The 23,143-nt window shown below is 38.7% G+C and overlaps 1 protein-coding gene across 2 annotated transcripts in view; it reads right to left on the bottom strand.

Annotated features, from left to right (window-relative positions):
• Window positions 1–23,143, bottom strand: part of si:dkey-238f9.1 (chemokine-like protein TAFA-2) — a 171,549-nt gene that overhangs the window by 61,717 nt on the left and 86,689 nt on the right. For both annotated transcript variants that reach the window (XM_036151676.1, XM_012865086.3), the window contains exon 2: window positions 9,195–9,307. In XM_036151676.1, the coding sequence (XP_036007569.1) occupies window positions 9,195–9,306 (112 nt within the window). In that variant the 5' untranslated portion in view covers window position 9,307. The remainder of the gene's footprint in view (window positions 1–9,194; window positions 9,308–23,143) is intronic.

Genomic DNA, 23,143 nt, shown 5'->3' with positions numbered 1-23,143 from the left:
CCAAAGTTATGTTACTTCTTACTGACAATATTTACATTAAAGTAATTATTAGTTAACATTTTCATAGTGTAAATGGAATGGCAAGTGTTTTTCTAAAATTGCATAGTATTCTATAAAAGGTGGTTTCTTGGTAGCAAAACTGATCCAATAGAACCAGATTCCGGACTTTGACGACCAAAAACATAAGGCCCGACAGAGGATAAAGATAATGAAAGTCTTGGGTACAGTGAAGGCCCATATATTGATCGTAATAAAATTTATTGGGATGACTTAAAGCTATAGTTGGTAATCCTGTTCAGAAACACTTTTTGTAATACTGGGTAAAAAGGTCCTTCCATGCTGAAAGTAGTAAATACATTATGTATTCAGAAAAAGGAGGTTAAAAAAAAATTTCTGTGTGAGCTGCAGGCCTGTAAAAACGCCAACTAATCCATGCATCTCGGTCTGAAGGGCATTGATTTGAGTTTTGTTCCTGCTCTCAACCCCCTCTGATCCTCAAGTTCCTGGGATATTCCCTCATCTATTAGTTGTCCAACATGCCAATCATTCTGCTCTCACGTAACGCCAGTGTGCGTGCTCTTCCCTTCATAGGTTCCGCTTGCTGGCTGCGCTTGCGCACTTCTAGTGTTTATGTATCCAGTTAGCTTAGCGGCTAGGTTAGCAGCTAGCTTAGCAGTTAGCTTAGCAGTTAGCCATTCATTGTAGCTCCACTGCTCTCAACGTAGACTTTGAAGATGGCCGAGAGCCACACGAAGCGAACAACGTTCATGTTTATGAGAAGAAGAGGAAGTATTCAGTAGACAGGAATAAGACCAGAGTGGATTTGGGAGATTTTTAAGACGCGATCGTCCTGAAGAGCGGAAGCCCAGGTAAACCGGTCTTTAAAACAGGCTCTTCATGTAAAAAGCCCTTCAAACATCTCACAGCTAAAAGGGGGAAGTGGGCAAGCTGAGACTGTTAGATAGCTAAGAGAACTCTCTCCCATTTATAATATGTCCTAAATGTCTCACATTATTGTGTTTCATTTTATTCTTTGGTTTACTACAATATAAAACACGTTTTTCATATGTACCAGATGCTTATGCTTGAACTTCAATTTTCTTTTATTTTCTCCTTGAGAATGTGAAAAGATGTATTGCTCTTGTCTTCGTACCGGTACTGTCCCCTTGCTCCGCTCTTTTGGCTACAACCACACACACTCGGAGAATACAACCAAGGCCACACGCAGCCACTCATGGCTCATCTATACAGCTGCCATTCAGATGCGTATAGCAGAGGACGTTTGATGGTTTTCTAATCTTGGGAGCTGCCACAGGGAGATGGGGCGAGCTGACCCCTGTCATCCCCACAGTGCATCTCAAACAGCCCCACATCTCTATCTCAATCTCCCGGTGCTTGCTAGCGCTCCACCATTGTGTCGTTCACCCGCTCTCCAAATGTCAGGACAAATGCTCCACCGTCGCATCCCCCAATATCCCCAGGGTGGGGCTGACCTGCTCACAGCCTCTCAATATAATGTCATGCTATCTCTTGGCAAGGGTTCCACACTGACCTGTGATGTGGAGTGTGCAGCAGACTGATTCATTCTAACATGCAACAATGATCTAATATTTACATGCAAAGCATTGACTGCAGTATGTATTGCTTATAGGCCAAAAAGGACCTGAAGCTCCTGCTAAGAAATAAGGAAGTAGTAAACAGATGAAGGGCCTTGTCATCTCAAACTCTTTGTTTGAGATGACAAAACAACCAATTTGCTAATCAATGGCCTTTGCTGAAACAAAAACCATTGTCAAATATATTTTGACTAAATATTTGCATTTATTTGTCATTTCTGTCACTATGCCAAATATGTTTGTATGGTATGTTGTGTTAAACTAATGAACAACCATTAATATTTCATAAAGGATATTTCTGACTCTGACGTTTGTTGTAGGTTTGTCAGAGAATCATACTTAAACAATGATTCAAGCTTACAACTAAAGGATGTTTTTATTTTTTTTTATTTTATGAGAATTACTGTTTTTATTTTATGTGATTTATAATACTAAATATATATTAAGTTAGTGAAGTGAAATAGGAAAATATAAATTAAAAAAAGAATTCAAGAAAATGATGAAAACGTCAAATCGGTATGTGCATATGTGTCCACCGCGTATGCTATGAAGCCCCCAAGAGTTATGGTGCAACAAATTACCTTCAAACGTTACATAACGAGTGAAATGAAGTCCACCTGTGTGTCAGTTGATCTGCCAGTATAAACACACCTGAAAGGCCCCAGAGGCTGCAGCACCACTAAGCAAGAGGCATCACACCATGAAGGCCAAGGAGCGCTCCAAACAAGTCAGGGACAAAGTTGTTGAGAAGTACATCAGGATGGGGTTATAAAAAATATCCAAATCTTTGATGTTCCCCCGGAGCACCATCAGATGTATCAGGGAAAGCACATGGTACCACAACAAACCTGCCTATAGAGGGCCACTCACCAAAACTGACAGACCGGGAAAGGAAGTTATTAATCAGAAAGGCAGCACAGAGACCAAAGGCAACCCTAAAGGAGATGCAGAGCTCCATAGCAGAGACCAGAAGATATGTCTGTACTCCATAGAGCTGGGTTTTATGGAAGAGTGGCAAGAAAAAAAACTTTACTTTGTTAAAAATATAAGAAGGTATATTTTGAGTTTGCCAAAAGGCAACTCCCTAAAGGTATGGAGATAGGTGCTTTGAGCAGATAAGACAAAATTTTAACTTTTCATCCACAAAGGGCAACACCATGTCTGGGCCAGGCCCAACACATCAGATCGCCCCAAGAACACCACCACCCCAGTGAAACATGGTGGTGGCGGCTTCCTGCTGTGGGCATGTGTTTCAGCAGCAGGGGCTGGGAAACTGGTCTGAGTTGAGAGAAAGATGGATGGTGCTAAATACAAGGGTATTCTGGACCAAAGTCTGTCTGTAATTTGAAATGAGGATGGAGGGTCTCCTTCCAGCAGGACATTTCCATTTGTTGGAATAGCCTAGTCAAAGTCCAGGCATCAATTCAATTCAGAATCTGTGGTTAAAACTTGAAGACACTTGCAGCTGTAACTGCAGAAAAGCGTGTCAAGTAATTATATATATATATATATATATATATATATATATATATATATATATATATATATATAGATCTGTCTTCATTCACATTCCTGCGTTAAACATGTTTTAGATGGTGTTCCTCAGGAAAACACAATGGGAGAAGCTTTAAGGTTTTTATTATTTTTTTGGACTTTCTTTGTGCTTTGCTCGTGATCCATGAAAATCTGATAAGGGAAGGAGAAATGACTTTGTAAGGACAGTAAACTTCACAATACAGTATAAATATAAACGTTATTTAACTGTCTTGTAATTCATTTTAGGTGTTTCTTACAATGTTGAGCAATAAATCATTTTCACTGTTAAAAGCATAGAACGATTCACAGATGAAGTCCCTCAGTTGATAATTTTCTGAGTTTATAAAACAATCTAATCCTTCAGACATTCAGAAACCCCAAAGCCCCATTCCCTTAAGATCCATTAAGCATGTGAAGTTGACTTTACAGCAATTTTTTCCTCTGGGCAACCACAGAGAAAATAAATTGTTCTTCAACCAGGAGGCATATTTTAATTTATAATTGTCATTTATGTGGCATGTCTTAATAACTGTTTTCTAAAGATTTTAACTGGGAAAAGATAGAGCAAACAAAATACTTTCTGCCAGATCCTGCACTTAATTTGGGCTCCAGAGAACCAGTTTGTTATGTGAATATTAGAAAACTCAGAAAGAAAGGCACAAAAAAAGTTTCTACCAATTTGCATAGAACGCAAAAAAGAAGAAGAAGAAAAAATCCCCTGAAGCATGAAAAACAGCTTAGGAAAGAGCCATTAGAGTGCATCACACAGTTTTTAGATAGTCTCAAACATAAGCAAATATGGAAATACTCAGCTATATTCAAATGAGAGTCAGAGCACAGTTTCATCTCCTTAATAAGCCAATATATCTCCTTGTGTGCAAGTGAATATAAAATGGAAGAGTAAACCTCATCGCCAAAGTCAGATTGCAATTTGTGCAGTTAACACAAGCCAAATTGTATAATGCAATATATTTAAACACGTAAAGGAGGTTAGGACCCATGACTGGCGCAGCTCCCACCATGTTCATGTCGATAAGGAAGCCGCTGCAGTGTTGCGTCATACGGTCACAGCGGGAAGTGTGTTTTCCACCTCTACCTATCTCATCACCACACTTGCCCTTGCAGACACTGACCAGCAAAACACAGACAGCTTGATTGCTGCTTTTTTTTCAAATGGGACAAAGTGAGTTACAGTTAAGGCAAAAGATTCCAAGTACCTAAATAGCTGAGTAATGAGGCTCCCATTTGACCCAGCCACCTCATCAGTCTAAATCCTATCGATGGGAACAAAACAAATTGTACAGCCGAAAGGTACTTGTTATCATGCTTGCTCTCTCTCGCCAGCATATAGCAGAGAAGCTGAACCCTCGTCTTGCAGTCTCTCCCACCCTTCCTCTCGCGGTCTCACTCTTTCGTGACTAGCTAATGAATGTAGATGGTGCTCTGGGGGATGCAGTGGTCTTATTACAGGGGTTGTGTGTCTGTGTGTGAATGCTGCAAGCTCTGCTTTCCGCATTCAGGCAATGGTAAGAGGTTCAATTGCTTTACCAAAGCCTCCACCTCAATAAACAGAGGGGTTAAAGAGGTTTGTTTATTGGGCCCACCTTGGTTTGACCTCCGTAGCTCAGGGACTAGCTGCGTGATTACAGAAGTGTTGGGAGATCCAGTGGAGAACACGGAAAGGTCTGTTTGTGTTGGCTCCCCTACAGTCTCCTCATAAATCAGATGAAATAGGTGATGATCCACAAAAACGGGAAAACAAAGCGTGAGGAATGTAAGGGGAATGATCACATGGTTTATCCAGCATGTTTGTGATGAAACAAGTTAGATTCAGTGGTCTTCAGTGATGTCGTATCTGTGAGCCAACATCTTCACATCTAACAGCAGAAGGCATTTAACAAATCTATTATGAGCACTTGGTCATTGTTGCGTGTGTAACTGTTGAGGATTTTCTAATGCCTGTCAGTATTATACATTCACAATTATAGTCTTTATTTATCCAGCATTCATGTTCAACTTGAGTGTCATGGTGGGAGACATTTGGCACAAATGAGCTGACAGATTATCCTTTCTTGGGCAATTTGAATGAAAAAAAAAAAAAGATTTTGCACACTTGCATCGCAAGGAAGTGATGGAAACTTCTGTAACTGTAACTTCTGTACATGACTTCCATTAAAATTACAATAATATCAGCCCCAAAACAGTACAGAATAAAATAAAATCCACTTTTTTGTTTTATATTGGACATGAATAGCCCTATAATTTCTCTTTTACAATTAAATTATAGTTACAAAGCTAGACATTTATCATTGTGTCTGAATCGCAAATGTGATAACATCACCAGGAGTCTAAAATGTGGATTTTGGTACTTATTTTTTGATTGTTTTAACAGATATCTAATCTGAAAATAACAAATGTGTTTGAGGAGTAAATATTATAAGTGGCACATATAGGCCTACTTCAAAGTTATCTACTTACACTAATAATTAGTCATAGTCCTTTGTACTTTTTCTTCACTTTGTTTTTCTACACTGGAAGAGAACATGGATGCAAATCTTAATTAATCAGGAGCTATGTGCTATAGAAATTACTTTTAACACCAAATGAGCACAGCAAAACAGAAACCACTCCTGCCTTTTAAAGGGAAGCAACCTTATACTCCAGTTCAGGAAGCCTTGTGTGTATTCTGGTGCTTTGTCTCCATTATATTCTGCAGGTTGTGTGTTTATCTTGAACTGGTTAAGATAACATTACTGAGATAGTGACATGGTCTTTCAGTAGTAAGGCATGCATCAGTGCAGGGATGACTTGATTTCCCCCCTCAGCCAGGAGTTTGTCTGCTACTACCGTACTGGGGGCAGCAAGAGTGATAAGAAGTAATTCTTAGTTATCATTGATGAGATTCTGAGACAAGCCGGCTTCTCCAACTGGATCTTGCTGCACAGAACAACATATACCGCTTTGCTAAATAGCAAAGCTGGTTGTTTTTCTTCGGCTTTTAATGGAACAGACCAAAATCAATTCTTCTGGTCTGGCATGCAATTTGATATACTTCTTTGATATCCTAATCTCTGATGGGTAACCTAACCAGCCATTGCCTTCAAGTGTCTTATGTTGCTATTAGACAGTAATTTGGATTGAACTTCCCTAAATATAAAGTAGGTAACCAGCAGAAGCTACTAGGTTTCAGCCTTGTTAAAATTTTGTTTGGAGAAAAAAATGGGTTGTCTCCGGGAGATGTATAAAATCAGATTAACATCACTTTGTGCCTCCAAAAATAAAGAGCAGACAAATCAGGTGGCACTGCATGTCCTCTCTCAATACCCATCTTGTATTTAAATGTTTTGGCAGAAAACTTGTTCATTGTTGGTTTCTTCTTAAAGATAAATTCTTGGTTCTTTCATTAGTACCTGTTGCATCACTCACTGCTAATTTTCTAGGCCCTTATGAAGGGCAAGTTAATGTCTCTGATACTAACATTTATACTCCAAAAAAAAAAGCATGCAAAGGGAACGTGTCCCACTTTTTATTTTCATATTATTGGGAACTAACTTTGCGTAATAGTAATCAAAAATCCAAAAACAATCACTGAGAAAAAGAAGTTTATGACCCTTCTGAGTTTAACTTTTTTTATTTTGTCAGTGAGCTGCTTACCACACGGATGACCTGTCCCATTTTATGTCAGATTAACATGGATACTCATGCCTCTCATTAGAAATCACTGAGAAAATTCAGAGATTAGTGTTCATATGTTAACTTCTGCTTTTGTGGTAGGTAGGGAAACCAGGCTTCATAGTTAATATGTTTCATGTGAGATGGAATAGTGTGGTATACTCTTAAACGTGCTCCTGTCTGATACAAAAGCAGATCTTTCAATTATTTTTCATGATCATCAGTCTCTGCCTTTTACTTCTCATTTTCTGCAATTGTTTTTTTTTTTGTTGAACAATTATTAAAAGTATATTCATGAGTCTGTACCTTTGCAACATAACAACTTGTTGAGCAACTATGCAAAGATACTGCTTATAAGAGTTGAAACTGAAACTCTCCAGACTCAAGGAGTCTCTTGAAAGGAAGACAAAACAATTCAACAAAAAGAACCCGTCCAGAGGACCTGCTCAACTTTTTTTTGACGCTTTTAATAGTTTATGATTTTGTTTAAGGTTTCAATACATTTATGCACATGTTCTGTTTTATTAGATTTCTTTCAAACAGTTTAATTAGTTCATGTAACACCAACGTACAGCCACTATAATTTCTGTTTAAAAAACCTGAAAAAAGTAGGTAAACTGTTTCAAGTGTAGCTCATAAACTTTTAGAACTTTTCACTTTACCTTGTGGTTATATCTACATGTTTGATGAAACAGACACACCAACCTCAAACTCTAGACCTCACCATCAATTTTTGTTGTCATCATAATGTATGAAGGTTACCAAACTGCTAAATTTAGAGCACTTTTGAACAAAACTGTCATGAAAGGACATAAAACATAACAGACATTACCTCTAATGGGACAAATCCGGGCAGCTCGCTGGTGTATGTTAAGACAATAACACAAGGTTGTGTGCTAATTTGGAGCAGGGAAATCATTTTAATTAAAAAGTAACAAAACATGCATTGTTTAGTATTTGCTTGCATGATGGAGATGCCTTTTTTCTCCAGTTCCTTCACTGAAAAGTCAGTCTGTTGCTGGTTGTGTTTGCATTTTCAGCTAATGTGGAGCTGCTCCCTTCTAGCTGCTCTGTGCCATTTGTCCTTCAGTGGAACAAGGCTCATTATTTCAATGTGTGGTCAGAGTGTTCACCGTTACGCCCAGGGATCAAGCCATCTCTCCATTAGGGAGAATCGCTTTGAAAGGTCTTGTCTCCCACTTGAAAGACACTCACAAGCCTGTATATTCATGAACAGTTGGTGTACTGACATTATGTTTCAACTTTTAATGCTTAACCTGAAAGATGTTAAACGGTTGAATTGCCATTTTCTGCAAGGTGCAACCTTTACATCGCATCACTGTTGTGCTGTGCTGCACAGAAAATAAGATTCAATTATCTCACTTTCCCAGCTATAAAGGCAGTGAGCCAAAATGTGATTAAAATATCCAGCAAGGGCCTTTAAAAATAGTTTTGATGTTTTGCCACTGCTGTGGCGATTTATGATAAATGCAACAAACTAATATGCATTGCTTTTTATTTTTTGTCATGTTGATTCATGCTCCAATGTAACAAAAAAAGAAAGAAAAAGTACAAAATAGTTTGAGGATGACTTCTAGGAATGGAAGGTTCTGAAACATCATTTTTGGTTCTTATGGTACCTTTGCTGGAAATCTTTGATAGGTATAATTTATCGATAATTTAAGTTTTAAAGCTGAACGGTTTGTGGTTAAAGTGTAACTCATCCGATCTAAGAACATAACTTCGTCCCCAGACCCATTTTGAAAAATGTCAAAGTGCGCTGCCTCTCTCCCACCTGCTGCGGCACACTGCTCGTCAGCTGATGAACTAAATCATTTTCCTACATTCTTAAAGAAATAGAAATCTGGCTGTTAGCAAACATTTGCTGCTGCAAAAAGGAGTCACAATGCGAAAACGATACACCACTAACTCTTATTTAATTAACCATACAGCTTCAGAGCTCCAAGGAGCATATCTCTTAGGCAGCTGACTGCAGGTTCCACCTAAGCACATATCAGAGCAAAACAGCTAAAAGTCTGTGCAATAAGAAAGCTTATTTGAAAATGAATGTAAAATCGAATGAGCATTTATTGGAGGTTTTTGGTTAAGTCTATGTATCAAATTGAAAACAATAAACATTATTAGGAATGTAATTATAAATTTAATAGATTATGTTTTGCTTCAGAAAGAACTTTTTTTCAATTATTGTTAAAAACAGTCAGATAGTAATACATTCTACCATACGCTGGGAACCTTACATGGGTCTCAGCCCATTCTTTGTGTAAAAGAAAACCCTTGATAGATAAAACCCCACATCTGCTCCCCAGAAAAAGAAAAAAAAAACTGCTACTGGCAGGACATGCTGTTTACCTATGTGGCTTCGGTGTGATGATGCACTGGTCAATTGTCCCAAGAGAGACACCATACAGACGGTCAGCAGGAGCACCCTTCTGCACACGCTCTGTAGATCCCGCTCCTGCATTCTGAGAGAAATAAGACATAAAAGAGTCAACAATTTGTGAGATCTGTAACATTCAAATAGTCTTGTGCAGGGTGGGTCCCTTGGGGCGGCCGATGCTTAGTTTTTTCCTGCCAAGAAAATTGTGGAGTCACTACTCTTTGTGTATCAGCCAGTTAAATGGGCTGGTGTCCATCTCCAGTGGACAAAATGCAGGGCATCCCTTGCCACAGTCTATTAGAGGACAAACAGCCAATCACACTTACACCTAAGAGACATTTAAGGTCCCCACATACGTGCGCGGACAGAGTCCACCTTGAGTTTGCGCGGAGTCCGTGTATACAGGCACATGCAGAGCTCAATTTTTACGACAGCGTACGTGCTGTCACACTATAAACGGCTCGGTGGCAGAAAGTCTTTAGATCAAACTGTTTTATATGTGACGACAAGCCTGATACACTGAGCTGCTCCAAACTGGCGGTCTACAGAACGCGCAGCTTCACAGTCCCTCTCTGTTCTCACTGACAGGTGGGAGCCTGCTGGAAAAGAAACGACTCTAGGTGCTCAGCTAGCTAATCACACAATTCATACCCGAGTATGTGGGAGCCTTTAGAGTGACCAATTCACCTAAAAACATGGTTTTAGATGGTGTGAGGAAGTCTGAGAGAATCCACAGATGCAAACTTGCACGCATGACCTTCTTGCACCAAGTACTAACATAATGCAGACCAAATATTGCTTCACAAAACATACATTCATCATGGGTATGTAAAGAAATAATACAAATGGTTAAATATTTTCTCTTCAAGTTAGATACAAAAAGAAATCGTGTTAGCTTGGAAGCATTGCAAAGGCCAAGACACTGAAAGAAAACCGTACTAAAGGAATGAATCGTCCCATTTACAGTAAAGAACAATCCTTCCACCTGAAGTCACCCATAAAAAGGAGACGAGAGCATAAAGCCAGAAAAAAAGAGGGTCAGTGCAAAGTGCAACCCATTTATAAGCCTCAAAGATGGAAAGGTCAGGTCTGAGTTGGCAGAAAAATATGTCTTAAATAGCTAAAGTGAATCTGGAACATCTTGTTGTTCAGGTGAACAAAAACCCACCTGTGCCAGAGTGACAAAAAAGGGGAAAAAGTACACATGAGAGGACCTTTGAAAAGCTCTGAATGACTTTCAGTTGTGCCTTACAGTTTCTGTATTTTATTTATTTATTTGTTGTTGTTTTTTGGGGGTTTTTTCTGATGCGGAAGACAACTATTTAAAAAAAGAATGGTTGTCCCATTCCATCTCGGGTCTTTGTAGCTATCCAGACCAGAACTACATTATCATAAACACTATTTATTGTTTAATTGGCTGATTACAAACCATCCTTAGTTGGAAAGCATTAGAGGTGGAGACTCATTTCTGTATACAATCCCAAACCCTCTCATACTATCAAAAAGGGGTGAAGGACAAACACAGTGTAGAAGTACTTGATATAACAAAGCATGAACGACTCAATTAAAGATTTAGTGTTTTTCAGCAATTTGTTTTATATTCAAACATATTATGGTACAGACCCCGCCTCTCTCCCATCGAAATGAAGGAAATAGGCACCAGCACCCCTGGCGACCCCATGAGGGAAAAAGCGAGTGAGAAAATGGATGGATGGATGGATTATGGTACAGTGAATTTCCGTTCAGTATTAGTTTCAGCACAAGAGATAAAAACATTAATGTGCATATATTTATGGCTCTATGGGCCTCATCTTGAAAGATTCCAAATAAGGAGTGATAAAGTGAGTAGGTTAAAATAAAAGAGACGTGAACAAAAATGGTGCGTGCCATAAGTGGGCGTGTTGCAGATGATTTACAAAGATTGCTTTCACAATGGATAAGAAGTGCCAAATCAATTCAGTCCACCCTGTTTAAATGAGTAAATTGGGCGTGCTATGGCAGTTTGAGAGTGGAGTTTGAAGTACGGAGCAATGGAGTTGGAGGTAATAATTATAATAATTATTTTAAAAATAATAACATTGACAATAATGATAAATATAATTTATAGTGCATTTTAAAGGTCTCAAACTGCTACAAACAAAAGTAAAAAATAAGCTACACTTAAAGGACTGAATATGAATAATAAAACTTTATAAAGCTGACTTTGTCTTTGTGAAAAAAGTTAAAATATGATATGTAGAAATTTCAACATTGGTAGCAGTTTTGTTTTGGGGTGGGGGGATTGAATCAATAAGAATGTATCATTATTAGCTCAGGATGACAGGTTCTCATCACAAATATTTTAGTTCTCAATGTATACCATAAGTTGTATAATAGCAACCAATGCTATCAGATATCCAAATCAATATATTCTAACAAAATGCGGTGATGGTCAAACACAGATCCAAACAAATGCAAAAGTATGATAGGTAAAGGATATTTAACACAAACTTAACACTTTTGTTCTCATTTTCAGCCTAAGCTGTTTTCCTTTACTACATGTAAACAAACTATTGTATACCCCAGTACCTACTCATAATGTAAAAAAAAATATTATAGTAGTATTTTAATAAATACATAATCATAAAATGCTCAAATCTAATATATTACCTAATTAGACTTTTAATCACATTCCAGTTCTTTTGATTGTGGTTCTGATCCATGTTTGGCCCAGTTGAATCTTAACTCTTAACTAAATGGAACTAAACTAATTATCTCAAATTGAATTTCAACTAGGAAATAACTGTTCACTGGAGTCAGATTTCACATTTCCTGACAAATGGGGATTATAAGAAACTACTTTAAATTATCAAGTGTAAAAATGAGGTATGAAACATCCCCAAAGTACATATCAATTATTTCATGGTCTACATAAAAAAATCAACAAAAGCAACAATAGTCAGATATGAAACAAGAGAGATGAAAAACAAATACAGCTCCTTAATGCTTGTAAGACTAAAAGTCAGCTACATCTGTTAACCAGATGTTATAATCCTGGACTTTTCTTTGAATTTGGGTTCATTTGGGCTAAAATAATTTTGTCCGTAGAGCCCTAGGTTCTTCTCCTGATCATGCCCCGGCTCTTTTTCTTGTCTTGTGTTGTGTGGGAAATACAGACATCAAGCAATATTTCTGAGACAGATTGTGATAATTTTAGAAACTATAGACACTCTGTAATTTATAACGCCAATTTAGATGTGCAGACAGACAGCAAACGCATTCTGTTTGCACTTTTCTCTCTCCCACTCTCTGTTATCATCCTTCCTGAGAGCCGAGTAAAGCTGCTCGTGTGGTCTTGCTTATTGTGCTCCGTTCAGTAATCTTCGTGTTCTTTTAGATGAATGTTGTCCAGTAATACCCTTCATCCCGTCTGATGGGCCCATGGAGATTCGGACACTCAGCGGCTCATCTTACTGCCAGCAGAGCTCGGCTCCTCTCTCCCGAGAAAGCAGCTGCACATCACGGCTTTGCTTTAAAACTGGGATCCAGTAGAGTCACTCAAATTAGTAAAACGCTTGGTTTGATAGTAAAAGATGAACTCTTGCTTATCTGGCAGAGGCACTGAAGAGGGAGATCTTTTGCTGTGACTTTCTTTGTACTGACAGCCAGCGCTGGTGAGATCTTAACAGGATGCTCTAATTCTGTACACAGGCTCAGACGGCTGACGCAATAGAGATGTGTGAGCACACAGACTAAATAAAAACAAGAAACGAGCAAAACTCAGAGTCTGCCACATCCTCACAGAATCAAGCGGCTATTTGCCTGGGTTTTTTGTTTAGGCATGTGTTGCCTGGGGAGTCGCTGATACCAAATAATCCGAATTCAGACCAAATCCAGATAATCAAACATGGGTTTAGACAAACTGAAACTTGATAAGACAGAGACATTTAAGAGAGGTATGCTTGTTAATTTCTTAAAATGTATGTTTGTTCCCCTTAGGATATAAAAATGCTTGTTATGTTTGTTTGTTTTAATTCCTAAATGTAGTAAAGAAAGAACTTTCAAATTGGCTCTGAGAGCTCAGAACACTGTTACCTTTGGCTTAAAAACATATAATTTTAAATATCCTTTATGATTCATTTATTGTGTATTTTTTTATACGTTTTTGGCTGTGGGGTTGTTATATTGCCCTGTTGTCAAGAACATTGTGAGTTTTATATCTTGAAAGTTGCCATATCAATGAAGTACTGCTTACTTTACTTACTTTCTGGATGTTGTTGCTTTTTTTTTTTTTTTTTACTTTTTAGCAGGATCAGGAGATCAAATTTTACACATTATGTGCTCCTTCAACTGCCAGAGAATATTTTTAGTCTAAGTTGCTGTTATCCCTCCTCCCCCAAAAAAAATATTTGATGGCAAGGCAAGGCAAATTTATTTGTATAGCACAATTCAGTACAAAGACAATGCAAAGTGCTTTACATGATTAAAATATAGCAAAATAAAACAGAATAAAAGCAAGTAGGAATAAAATGTAGATAGAAAAAAAAATTGTTCCAGATAAGTGGAGCATAGGAACTAAATGCTGCTCCTCCTTGTTTAGGTACTGGTTCTAGGTATGCTGGAGCCAGAAGACCCGAGTGGTCTGAATGGTTGATACACTGATAACAAGTCTGTGATGTATTTAGGTGCTAAGCCATTTAGGGATTTATAGACTAACAGAAGTATTTTAAAGTCTATTCTCTGAGATACAGGGAGCCAGTGGAAGGACTTTAGAACTGGTGTGATGTGCTCTACTTTCTTAGTCTTAGGTGAGGACGCGGGCAGGCAGCAGTTCTGGATCAGCTGCAGCTGTCTGATCCACTTTTTAGGCAGATCTGTGAAAAACACCTGTTGCAGTAATCAGTTCCGACTAAAAATAAACGCATGGATTAGTTTTTCCAGATCCTGCTGAGACATTAGTCCTTTAATCCTAGAAATGTTCCTCAGGTGATAGAAAGCCGACCTTGTAACTGTCTTTAGATGCTTTTGGAGGTTCAGGTCTGAGTCCATTACTACTCCCAGATTTCGGGCCTGGTTAGTGGTTTTTAGCTGAAGCAGCTGAAGCTGTGGGCTAACTTTTGATCTCTACTCTATTGGTCCAAAAATTATTACTTCTGTTTTGTTTTTATTCAACTGAAGAAAATTTTGGCACATCCAGGCATTGATTTCTTCTAGGTTTTACTCAGAGCCTGAACTGGTTCATAGTCACCTGGTGACATGATGTTGCTCAATCAATACTAAAGGTTATTTTGTTTGTTTTGTAAGTCAAAACAATTAGTCCCTGGTCAAATTTAAGCAAATTACAAAAGGATGACAATGATTAGATAGTCAGATTTTTCCCATGGCAGTTTTAGTGTTAATGGATGAATACCCAGTCGGCTCTGCAATTAGTTTCCACTGCCCAGCTGCATCCAGATTCGCCAGAATATGTTGTGAAAGGCTTCGTCAACTGATAGTCTGTTCCCTTCACACACTTGCAGATTTGCATCTTCGCCTTCTTTCACACAAACAGATTCAGTCACCAATAAGCGAAGCCATCTAGTATGGACTGGTGTTGATTCTGTCCAACTGGACGTGTGTAAAATTTAGGAAGAAATCTTATTGTGTCCTCAGCTTTAATCTCTGCTTTATTCTACAATACACCTCGCAGCAGAGACCCAGCGGCAGGACATTTTTTAAAAACAGAAAAGCATGACAGGAGGAACTTCAATTCAAACAAGCAGTGTTGCAAACCAGGCTTGCTTTTGCATTACAAAAATCAGCAAAGCTGGTTTTATGTTGACAAACAAAGGTCGACTAGCCAACCATGAATGGGTCCACTCCTTACTCATTTGTCAGTGGGTGACATGGCTAGAAGTGATGACAAGCAACAGGGGAGGCGGTTTGTCTTCTAAATGAAGGGAAAACATTTGCCTGATGGGAGGAGGTGTCACTTTAAATCGGGGAGGGCCCGTCAGACTGATCACGGTTGAAGTGGACGTACAGTGCTTTTACCTCCGAATTTGAGGTATTCATCTGGTGCATGTGCACCCAGCACATGTACCAGATGAATAAAAGGCTGGGCAAACCCAACACACATCTACTAATATATAAATGCTGTGAGTTATAAGAGATGAAGAAGATATCAGATCTGAAAATCGCCAGTTAAACAGGCCAAATAGCCAAGATTTTTAAAGTAGACATGTTGGAACATTACCCCAGCAGTGTCAGTAAGCCAAATACGTATTTAAGAGAAAAGTTGATGAGAACCAGACGCAGGAAAATCCCTTTGGAAACAGCATAATTAAACAATGAAGCACTGAGCTACCACAGAGTTAAAAAGTTATATCAGCACCAGAGGGAATGCATCTTTATGCCAAAACCTTATAAATCAATTTGTTATTTAGCAGTTTATGTTTATTTTTTAACATGTGCTGTAAAAATAGACTAACTGCTCCACTATCACTGTGATAAATTTAGCTTGTATAAATAAAAGATGAGACGTTTAAAAACTGAGTGTTGAATATTACTTATACACTCTGAAAAGGCGAAAAAGGTTTAAGTAGGTTTTTTTTCTAGTAAACATTACATAATCTTTTTATTTATTTATTTTCTCTCATCCCAACAAACACTTTGTTTATGTGTTAACTGGGAATGAAATGTTAACATAAAAGGGAACGTTGCCATGGTTCAAACTTTTTCAGGGTACCACTCAATAATCAGTGGAATTTGCCACTTTTTGCATGCTACCACTGGTATTTTAAAAGTTTAAATTTGGTGTTCTAAGTTTTTGAGGTTGGAAAAAAAAAATATATCTGTTATAGGCATGAAACATATTGGGTTTAACTGTAACATTAGACTGCTTCATCACTGTCTTGCTAATCTATTGTTATGTAATTTGAACAAAAAAGCTCAGTCTGAAGGATAAAAAGCGGTTCTAAAAGCTAGTCCTCATTGTTTACTGATGCATTTGGAAAACTAATGAAAACATATAGAGATCAAAACAAACCATGTAGAATATGTGAAGCCCAACTATAGAATTTAAGTAGAAGTTCAAAAACTGCTATGGCTAATTTCACTTGAAGCCCTGACATGGTGTGAGAGAAATGTCTGTCTCCTCGTTCTTCCCAGATTCATCACAGCTTTTCCACGATGGTGAGAAACAATCACAACATTTTTTTCATGCCCCACTTTCTTGTTAAAAAAAAATCCGAGCCAAAGCTTTTCTGCTCACACATCTCTGTGTGCGGTTAACACGATGTGCACTGTTAACTCCAGAGCATCCCTAAATAGTTTGAAGCAAAGAAGTGCAAAGACGCAGGTTTAAAGACAGATACATGCCAGATTCAGGGTTTGTCTTTTGGCAGACATTTTGTTTTTGTGTTTTTTAACTACAGGGAACCTTGAAATGTCTGTTCAATCATTTAACACTGTTTACCAATAGCGATGGGACAGCTTAATATAGAGGCTTATGAAAGACATGGATGGTCCTTAACCTCTTAAAACCTGTGTTTTAGTCTAAACGTTGGCTTTTCAACAACCAAAAATTATGAGTTTCTCTTCAAAAATATATTTGTATTTCTCCTGGCAGATCTGTAAATGCAGTTTAGAACTCATAAAACATTTATCTTTGAAGAAACACAATGTCAGTTGTCCAAAACCCTATATTTGGACAGAATTCCCAAGCCTTAAGAGGTTAAAAATGTCTCATGATTGCCTTTTACATTGAAACAACACTAGGTGCACAACATACAATATAATTGTATGATTATGTGTTGAACTGTATTTTGATTTATGATATGACTTCAGCATACCTGAATGCATTTTCATTGGAAACTATATATGCAAACTCAAAAATTCTGTTTCAAAAATCAAATTAAATGATTAAAAATCATTTAATTAGTATCGTGTTCTGATTACCTGACTTAACCCTGGAAACTGCGTGAATTTGTTTCGGTTTTGGCATTAAAACAACATTAGAAGATACACAAATCTGCAGCATAACATAGTATGTAGGTTCATGAATTATCCTATTTTCTGCAATAGGCATTGAGCAGTCTGAAATCTTAAGTCCTTTTAGTTTAATAAAAAAAACCCAAAAAAACAATGCAGTCCTACCAGATCAAGTAAACCGGCTCATCGGTCTATTATATTCTCCATTTTACTGAAGCACAGTTCAAAACATTCTCCTTCTAATGGAGATCAACTTGACAGTTCCACCTTATCTCAGTAATTTCTTCCATGTTGGTCTATCTAAAAATAAAAAAAAGAAAGAGATATGAAACACTCAATAAATATTTCAGATTTTCTTTCTCAGTTGTACTTTAACTTATTTTCAGTCGGAGAAAACAAGAAAGGAGAGAAAACTAATAAATCTTCTTTGACAGCTGAACTCCAGAAATAATTGGAACTTGAGAGCACGCTGCTGTGCTCGTTGGAAAATAAAACGTTTAGCAGTAAGTGAGTGATTGCAAATTTTTTTTGTTCAGGGCCTCAGGACGCCAGGCTGCATTCCAAATTTAAACCCGCTCCCCCATCCAACACTGCGCCTCCAGTCTGATGTGTTCAGGTGGCTTATTGGAGCTGGTTAACAGGAAAATTGAGACCAGGTGGCTCATCACAACACGCCTTGAACAGGTTAAACCCATTCTGAGGATGGCTTTGAGCTGATTTTTATGTACACATTTAGTGTGGCAATCAACCGCCTCATGTCGTGGTCCACTCTGCATCACCTACTGTTAAACCCCATGGGACCTCGCATTAATTACCTTTGTGGTTTGGCGAAATTACGACACAGTTAACCTTATCAAATTGAGCATGTACCATAAATTAGAATATGCATTCCGAAAAGGCTCATTTGTCAGATAAAAAGCACCTTTTATAAATAGCAACCTTTAAGCAGGTATTAAACATACTTCTCATTAAGCTCACATTTTTGCATTCAAAACGTATTTTTGTTGGTCTGATGTAATGTTCTGATCTAAAATGTTGTGTTTTCATTAGCCGTAAGTGGAAAATCATCATTATCAACAGAAATATAGGTTTGAAATCAACATCAGTCTGTGAGTAATTAATCTGCATAATGTGTTTTACTTAGTGAATTACACAACTGAAATAAATCAACTCTTAAATAAGTTTCTGATTTATTCATTATCAGTATACATTCTGAGGGTCTATGTAAAGAGTAGTTTACATATGACATGATGCATAATCGTATATGCCGTCACAGCAAATTCAGCAGCTCAGCAATAATTAACCATGGAATTTAATAATTAATAATTGACATTGATCACTTTCCAAAATATTGTATTTTTTTCTCATTCCTTTAAATTGTAATGCACCCTTGTGCCAGAAAAAAATGTGCCAAGTATCTTAATTTTTGTGTCAGTATAAAAAGAAGCAACATTATGATTTGTGAAAAAAAGGAATGTTGGTCTGCAGTAAATGTCCTAGAATACGTGATTGAAATAAAGAGGTTACTGAGTGAGATTTCAAGTCTTCTTTTTAACGCACCAACTTGTTTTGGCCCTTTACTGCAAAATTCACTCGGGCGAATTCCTCATGCAGTTCACTGATGCTGAGGCAAGAAGATAAGTTCACAGCCAGTCACATTTTATCAAAAGAATCAAAACTTCTCATTACTATCGCAGAGCTGGAGGCAACGATATTATGAACAAAACAGGCATTGAATGTACCAAAGGAAGTGTAAGCACCTTTAAAAAACATTGCAGCAAATTGTCTCTCAAGAAAAAGGTGCTGAATATATCATCATTTATCTTTACCCTGTAAGTCAGTCATTAATGTTACTTAATCATTGCTCAAAACTCAACCCCCTTCATAACCATTTGACAGTGAATGGGTATCTTGCATGAGAATAGAAAAAATTTGTGTTGCATAGCAACCCAGTAAAATAGCCCTTTCTGCATCCTTTGATCCTCTGCTCTTTCTGTTGTTAGTGACTCTCAACTGTGCTCAATGTGAAAAAAAAAGCATTTTCTCTGACTACTGCCTAATGGGTAGGCATAATGGACAAACAAATACAACAATAGGACACAACATTTCACACGGCAAACTCCTCTTTCAAGCATCTTTTGGTTGTCTGTAGGAGTGTGTCAATATGACCAATGGGACAAATAAGTGTGTTTATGGCTGATACATGGCAGAGGGTGGAGGTGGCTGCTGCTGGAGGGCAAAACCAAAACATCTTTTTAAGGTTTTATTTACCTCTTATCCAAATTTAACAAACAGTTGGTTGTGTAACAGTGGTCATGCCTTGGGCCAACCCCAACACTTAATCACATCAACAGTTTTCACTGCAAACTCAGCTTGAAACATAAAATAGTCCAGCATATGTACAGGCAGTAACAATGATGTTTTTTGTAACCTTAAGACAGTAGTAAGACCTGTTATTTGAACACAGTGACACTGTCTGAGAGACAGAACGTTGAGCTGGAGGTGAAGCTGCTGATATTTTCCTTGGGTGTGTTCAGGATGGACAGGATTAGAAATGAGCAGATCAGAGGAACATTTAATGTTGGTTGGTATAAAGATAAAAAGTTAGGAAGGCAAGGTTGAGATGGTTTGGAGATCATCTGAGAGGAGATAGAGGATACATTGGAAAGATGCCAAAACCGGTAAAATGTTCCATTATAGCATTAATGTTGCCAACACTACTCTTAAAGAGATGGTAATGAGGTGGTGTGGGGATTTTCTAAATCTTGCACAACAAAAAAAAAGGAAAAAGGTTACTGCATGTGGACAGTCAGCTGTGTTAGATCACGTCAAGAAGGGAATTTTTTAAAACTTTTATCCTCATTAAAATATATACCTCTCTCTCTCTCTCTCTCTCTCTCTCTCTCTCTCTCTCTCTCTCTCTCTCTGTGTGTGTGTGTGTGTGTGTGTGTGTGTGTGTGTGTGTGTGTGTGTCCTGTCTGGCAAGTGTAGCATTAAGAATTGTTGTCTTAATGCCAAAGAGAGACCAACAAGTGGAGCATTGCTGCTTTCTTTTTTTTATGGGAGAAAAGCTGAAAGACAAAGAGGAAAGGAAAGGGAGAGAGCAATATAACATCCTCTGAGTCTGCTTCTACACCTGCAATGACAAATGTACAAAGAACAGCTAAACCAGCCGATAAAGTGTTACAGATACAAACAACCAACGCCTTGATATCATCACTGAGGACTATACCGTATGATGTAATATAAAATGTAAAAAGTGACAGCTAAAGATAATAATAGGGGTTTTCTGTATAGAAGTGAATCGGTAAGTACCTGATTCAAGCACCTGTAGGTGTTTTTGAGAGTGAACTTGTGTCTATAAGGTTTATCCATGAGAAAAATGCTCAATAGTGGTTGTGAGGAGCAAACGACGTGCCCCCCGAGAGCACCGAGGCAGACGCCAGGGGAACCAAAACCCCTGATGCCCGAAGGGGCCTCCAGAGCAAAGGGGCCCAAGACGGGCACACACAGGGAAAGCTGCATCCCCCATCCCAGGGGAGAGCAGAGAGAAGCCCCAGGAAATCCCCCAACAGCCACAATGTCGAAGCCCCCGGGGAGCCACAGGTAGAAGCCCGTGGGCTCCGCCGACCGCCAACTACACCAGAGCGGATCCAGCCATGGGCCCCAGGGTTCCGAGTCCCAGGGATGCCCCCCCCCCCCCCACCACCACGGCGAGGCCCCCGACACAACCACAGGGCCCATGCCCCGCGAAGAAGCTGCCAGGAGCTAGCCAGCACTCGCCCAAGCACCCAGTCCTGGACACCTAAGACCACCAACGCACCAGTAGGTCAAGGCATCAGACAGCAGAGGCGAGCAAGACGGGGGTATGGGCTCCATACTTACTGGGGATCTGAAATGTCCCAGGAGAGGAGGCAGTACAAACCCAACCTGACAAATAGACAAACAGAGCCCAGTGCTTATTCTTAGGTTCAGGCACTGGCATCCAAGAGAGGTATCCAGCCCCGACCCCGGGAGCTGAACTCCAACATCAAGATAAGGGGGGGCACCACAACCCGACCTACCCGGTTCATGCTCCGGTCCTAAGCCCCCACCCCGATCCTAGACCAGACGACCCACAGGCCCATGCACCCAGAGATGGGACAACCTGAACCCCCAGCCAAGACCCCGACCAGGTGGCCATCTCCTCCTCCAGGCCCCGGAACAGGGGTGTGAAAAAGACCCCGAGCCTGCCTCCACCTGCTCAGATGTCGTGTTGTTCTCAGGTGCGTTTAAAAACTGAGGTGGGGGGGCAAAAGGCGGCTGTCTGGCAAAACCTCCTTAAGGTAGTCAACCTGTGGCCGCACTATCGCCCCAGACTCCTAACCACCTGTAATTGGAGCTCATTGAGCAGCTGTGTGATGCTGAGCGCCACAGTCAACACCAACAGCTTCCTCTTGTTGACGTTTACCGCCGGCTGGATAAAGGCAGGTTCCAAGAGATTTAAACATTTGCTAAGAACACCCTGAGCTTGTTTGGATCAATATATCTGTGCGAGAAGACATTCTCAGTTATGAATCTTAACAAGAACCAGGTAAGAACAAGACTAACTGACTCTCACCTACGTGACATCCTGCTCATCAAAACTATCGTCTTTGAACCCAACCTGGCCTGTATTCTGCAGACGAGATCTCAGTACCACCCTTCACATTAATGCAGGCAGGTATTTGTTTAGTCTTGTGATGTAAATAAACATAATTTATTTTGTAATTCTTCTGCAATAGAAGCCCAGATTTTATTGTGGGGATACATCCCCATACTTTTCAATAAATAGATTTTTGATATAAATTCAATGTCAAATAACACTTTTTCTAATTGTCAATTGAAAAACAAGTGTAACATAAATTCATATGGCCCTCAGTGTTTTGTAGTTCTACATAACAGAATTGTTAGTGTTTTCCTGTTCACGTATTCTGAATTTGGAAGTTTACTATGTAGGGGTTTGTCATTTGCCTGAAAGTCTGTTGGGGGGGGGGGGAGGGTTCAGTCCAATTTTAGATTAATTTCCTGTAATCTTCAGGGATTTTTGATAAAAAAAAAGTTGGTATTTATGTAATGTAATGAAGTATGCCATTTGCAATAAAAAAGTATTCAAATAGTTGATTTGCTTTATTTTAAGGATAAAAAATGTGGCCCTTCTTGCAAAAAGGTTTGACATCCCTGATTTAAGGTCTACCCCACCTTGCACACTGATCTTGCACAACATTAAGCAGTTAGAGAGAAAGGATATATGAATGATATTACATTTTAGATTTTTTTCGTTTGCTTTTGTTTAGAGCATTCTCTGAAGTACTGTTAAGTATTTATTCTGCATAATATACTAGATCAGATCAATAATGGTGGTGCCACGACAAAACCTTAGTTTGGTTCATCTGGAATTTATCAAAGTGTGAAACAATATACATACAATTAAAATATATCCGATCTTGCCGTGCATCCAAATTCATTTGTGTGTAAAAATGCACTCATGAACTAGTACATTTTGGTAAAATTACTGAAACACTAAGACAAATCTAGGCATGTTTATTTAAAAACACATATTGTGATACAAATGAGTTATCTTGTGGTAAAAATGAATGACTCCTATTGTAGATGTTTGCAAATCCCGGCCACCATCAGTGCAGTTGGGATTGTTACTTTAGCTGTTTGAACTACGTTTTCACCGTTGGTTCATTAGAATCATCAATAAACAGTGGGTTTATGCTTCAAAATATGAGTTAATGCAAATATTGTGTTCTGTCTAACTGTGATATTGCTCTGCTGAATGTATGTGTTCCAGTGAGGTACCCGTTTTAAGGTGCTACTTAAATCCCTCGATGAATGGATTGAAGGAATGGCTATTTCCATAAAGTGATGGATTTTGCTCCAAGCATGTTTTGTTCCTACAAATCCCAAGCCTGCTTATAGATAACTGGAAAGAAAAAAAAAAGAT

The sequence above is a fragment of the Fundulus heteroclitus genome, chromosome 20, assembly GCF_011125445.2.
Source record: "Fundulus heteroclitus isolate FHET01 chromosome 20, MU-UCD_Fhet_4.1, whole genome shotgun sequence".
In the NCBI taxonomy this organism is placed as follows: domain Eukaryota; kingdom Metazoa; phylum Chordata; class Actinopteri; order Cyprinodontiformes; family Fundulidae; genus Fundulus; species Fundulus heteroclitus.
The sequence above is the reverse complement of the archived record's forward strand: the minus strand, read 5'-3'. Positions and strand labels throughout refer to the sequence as shown.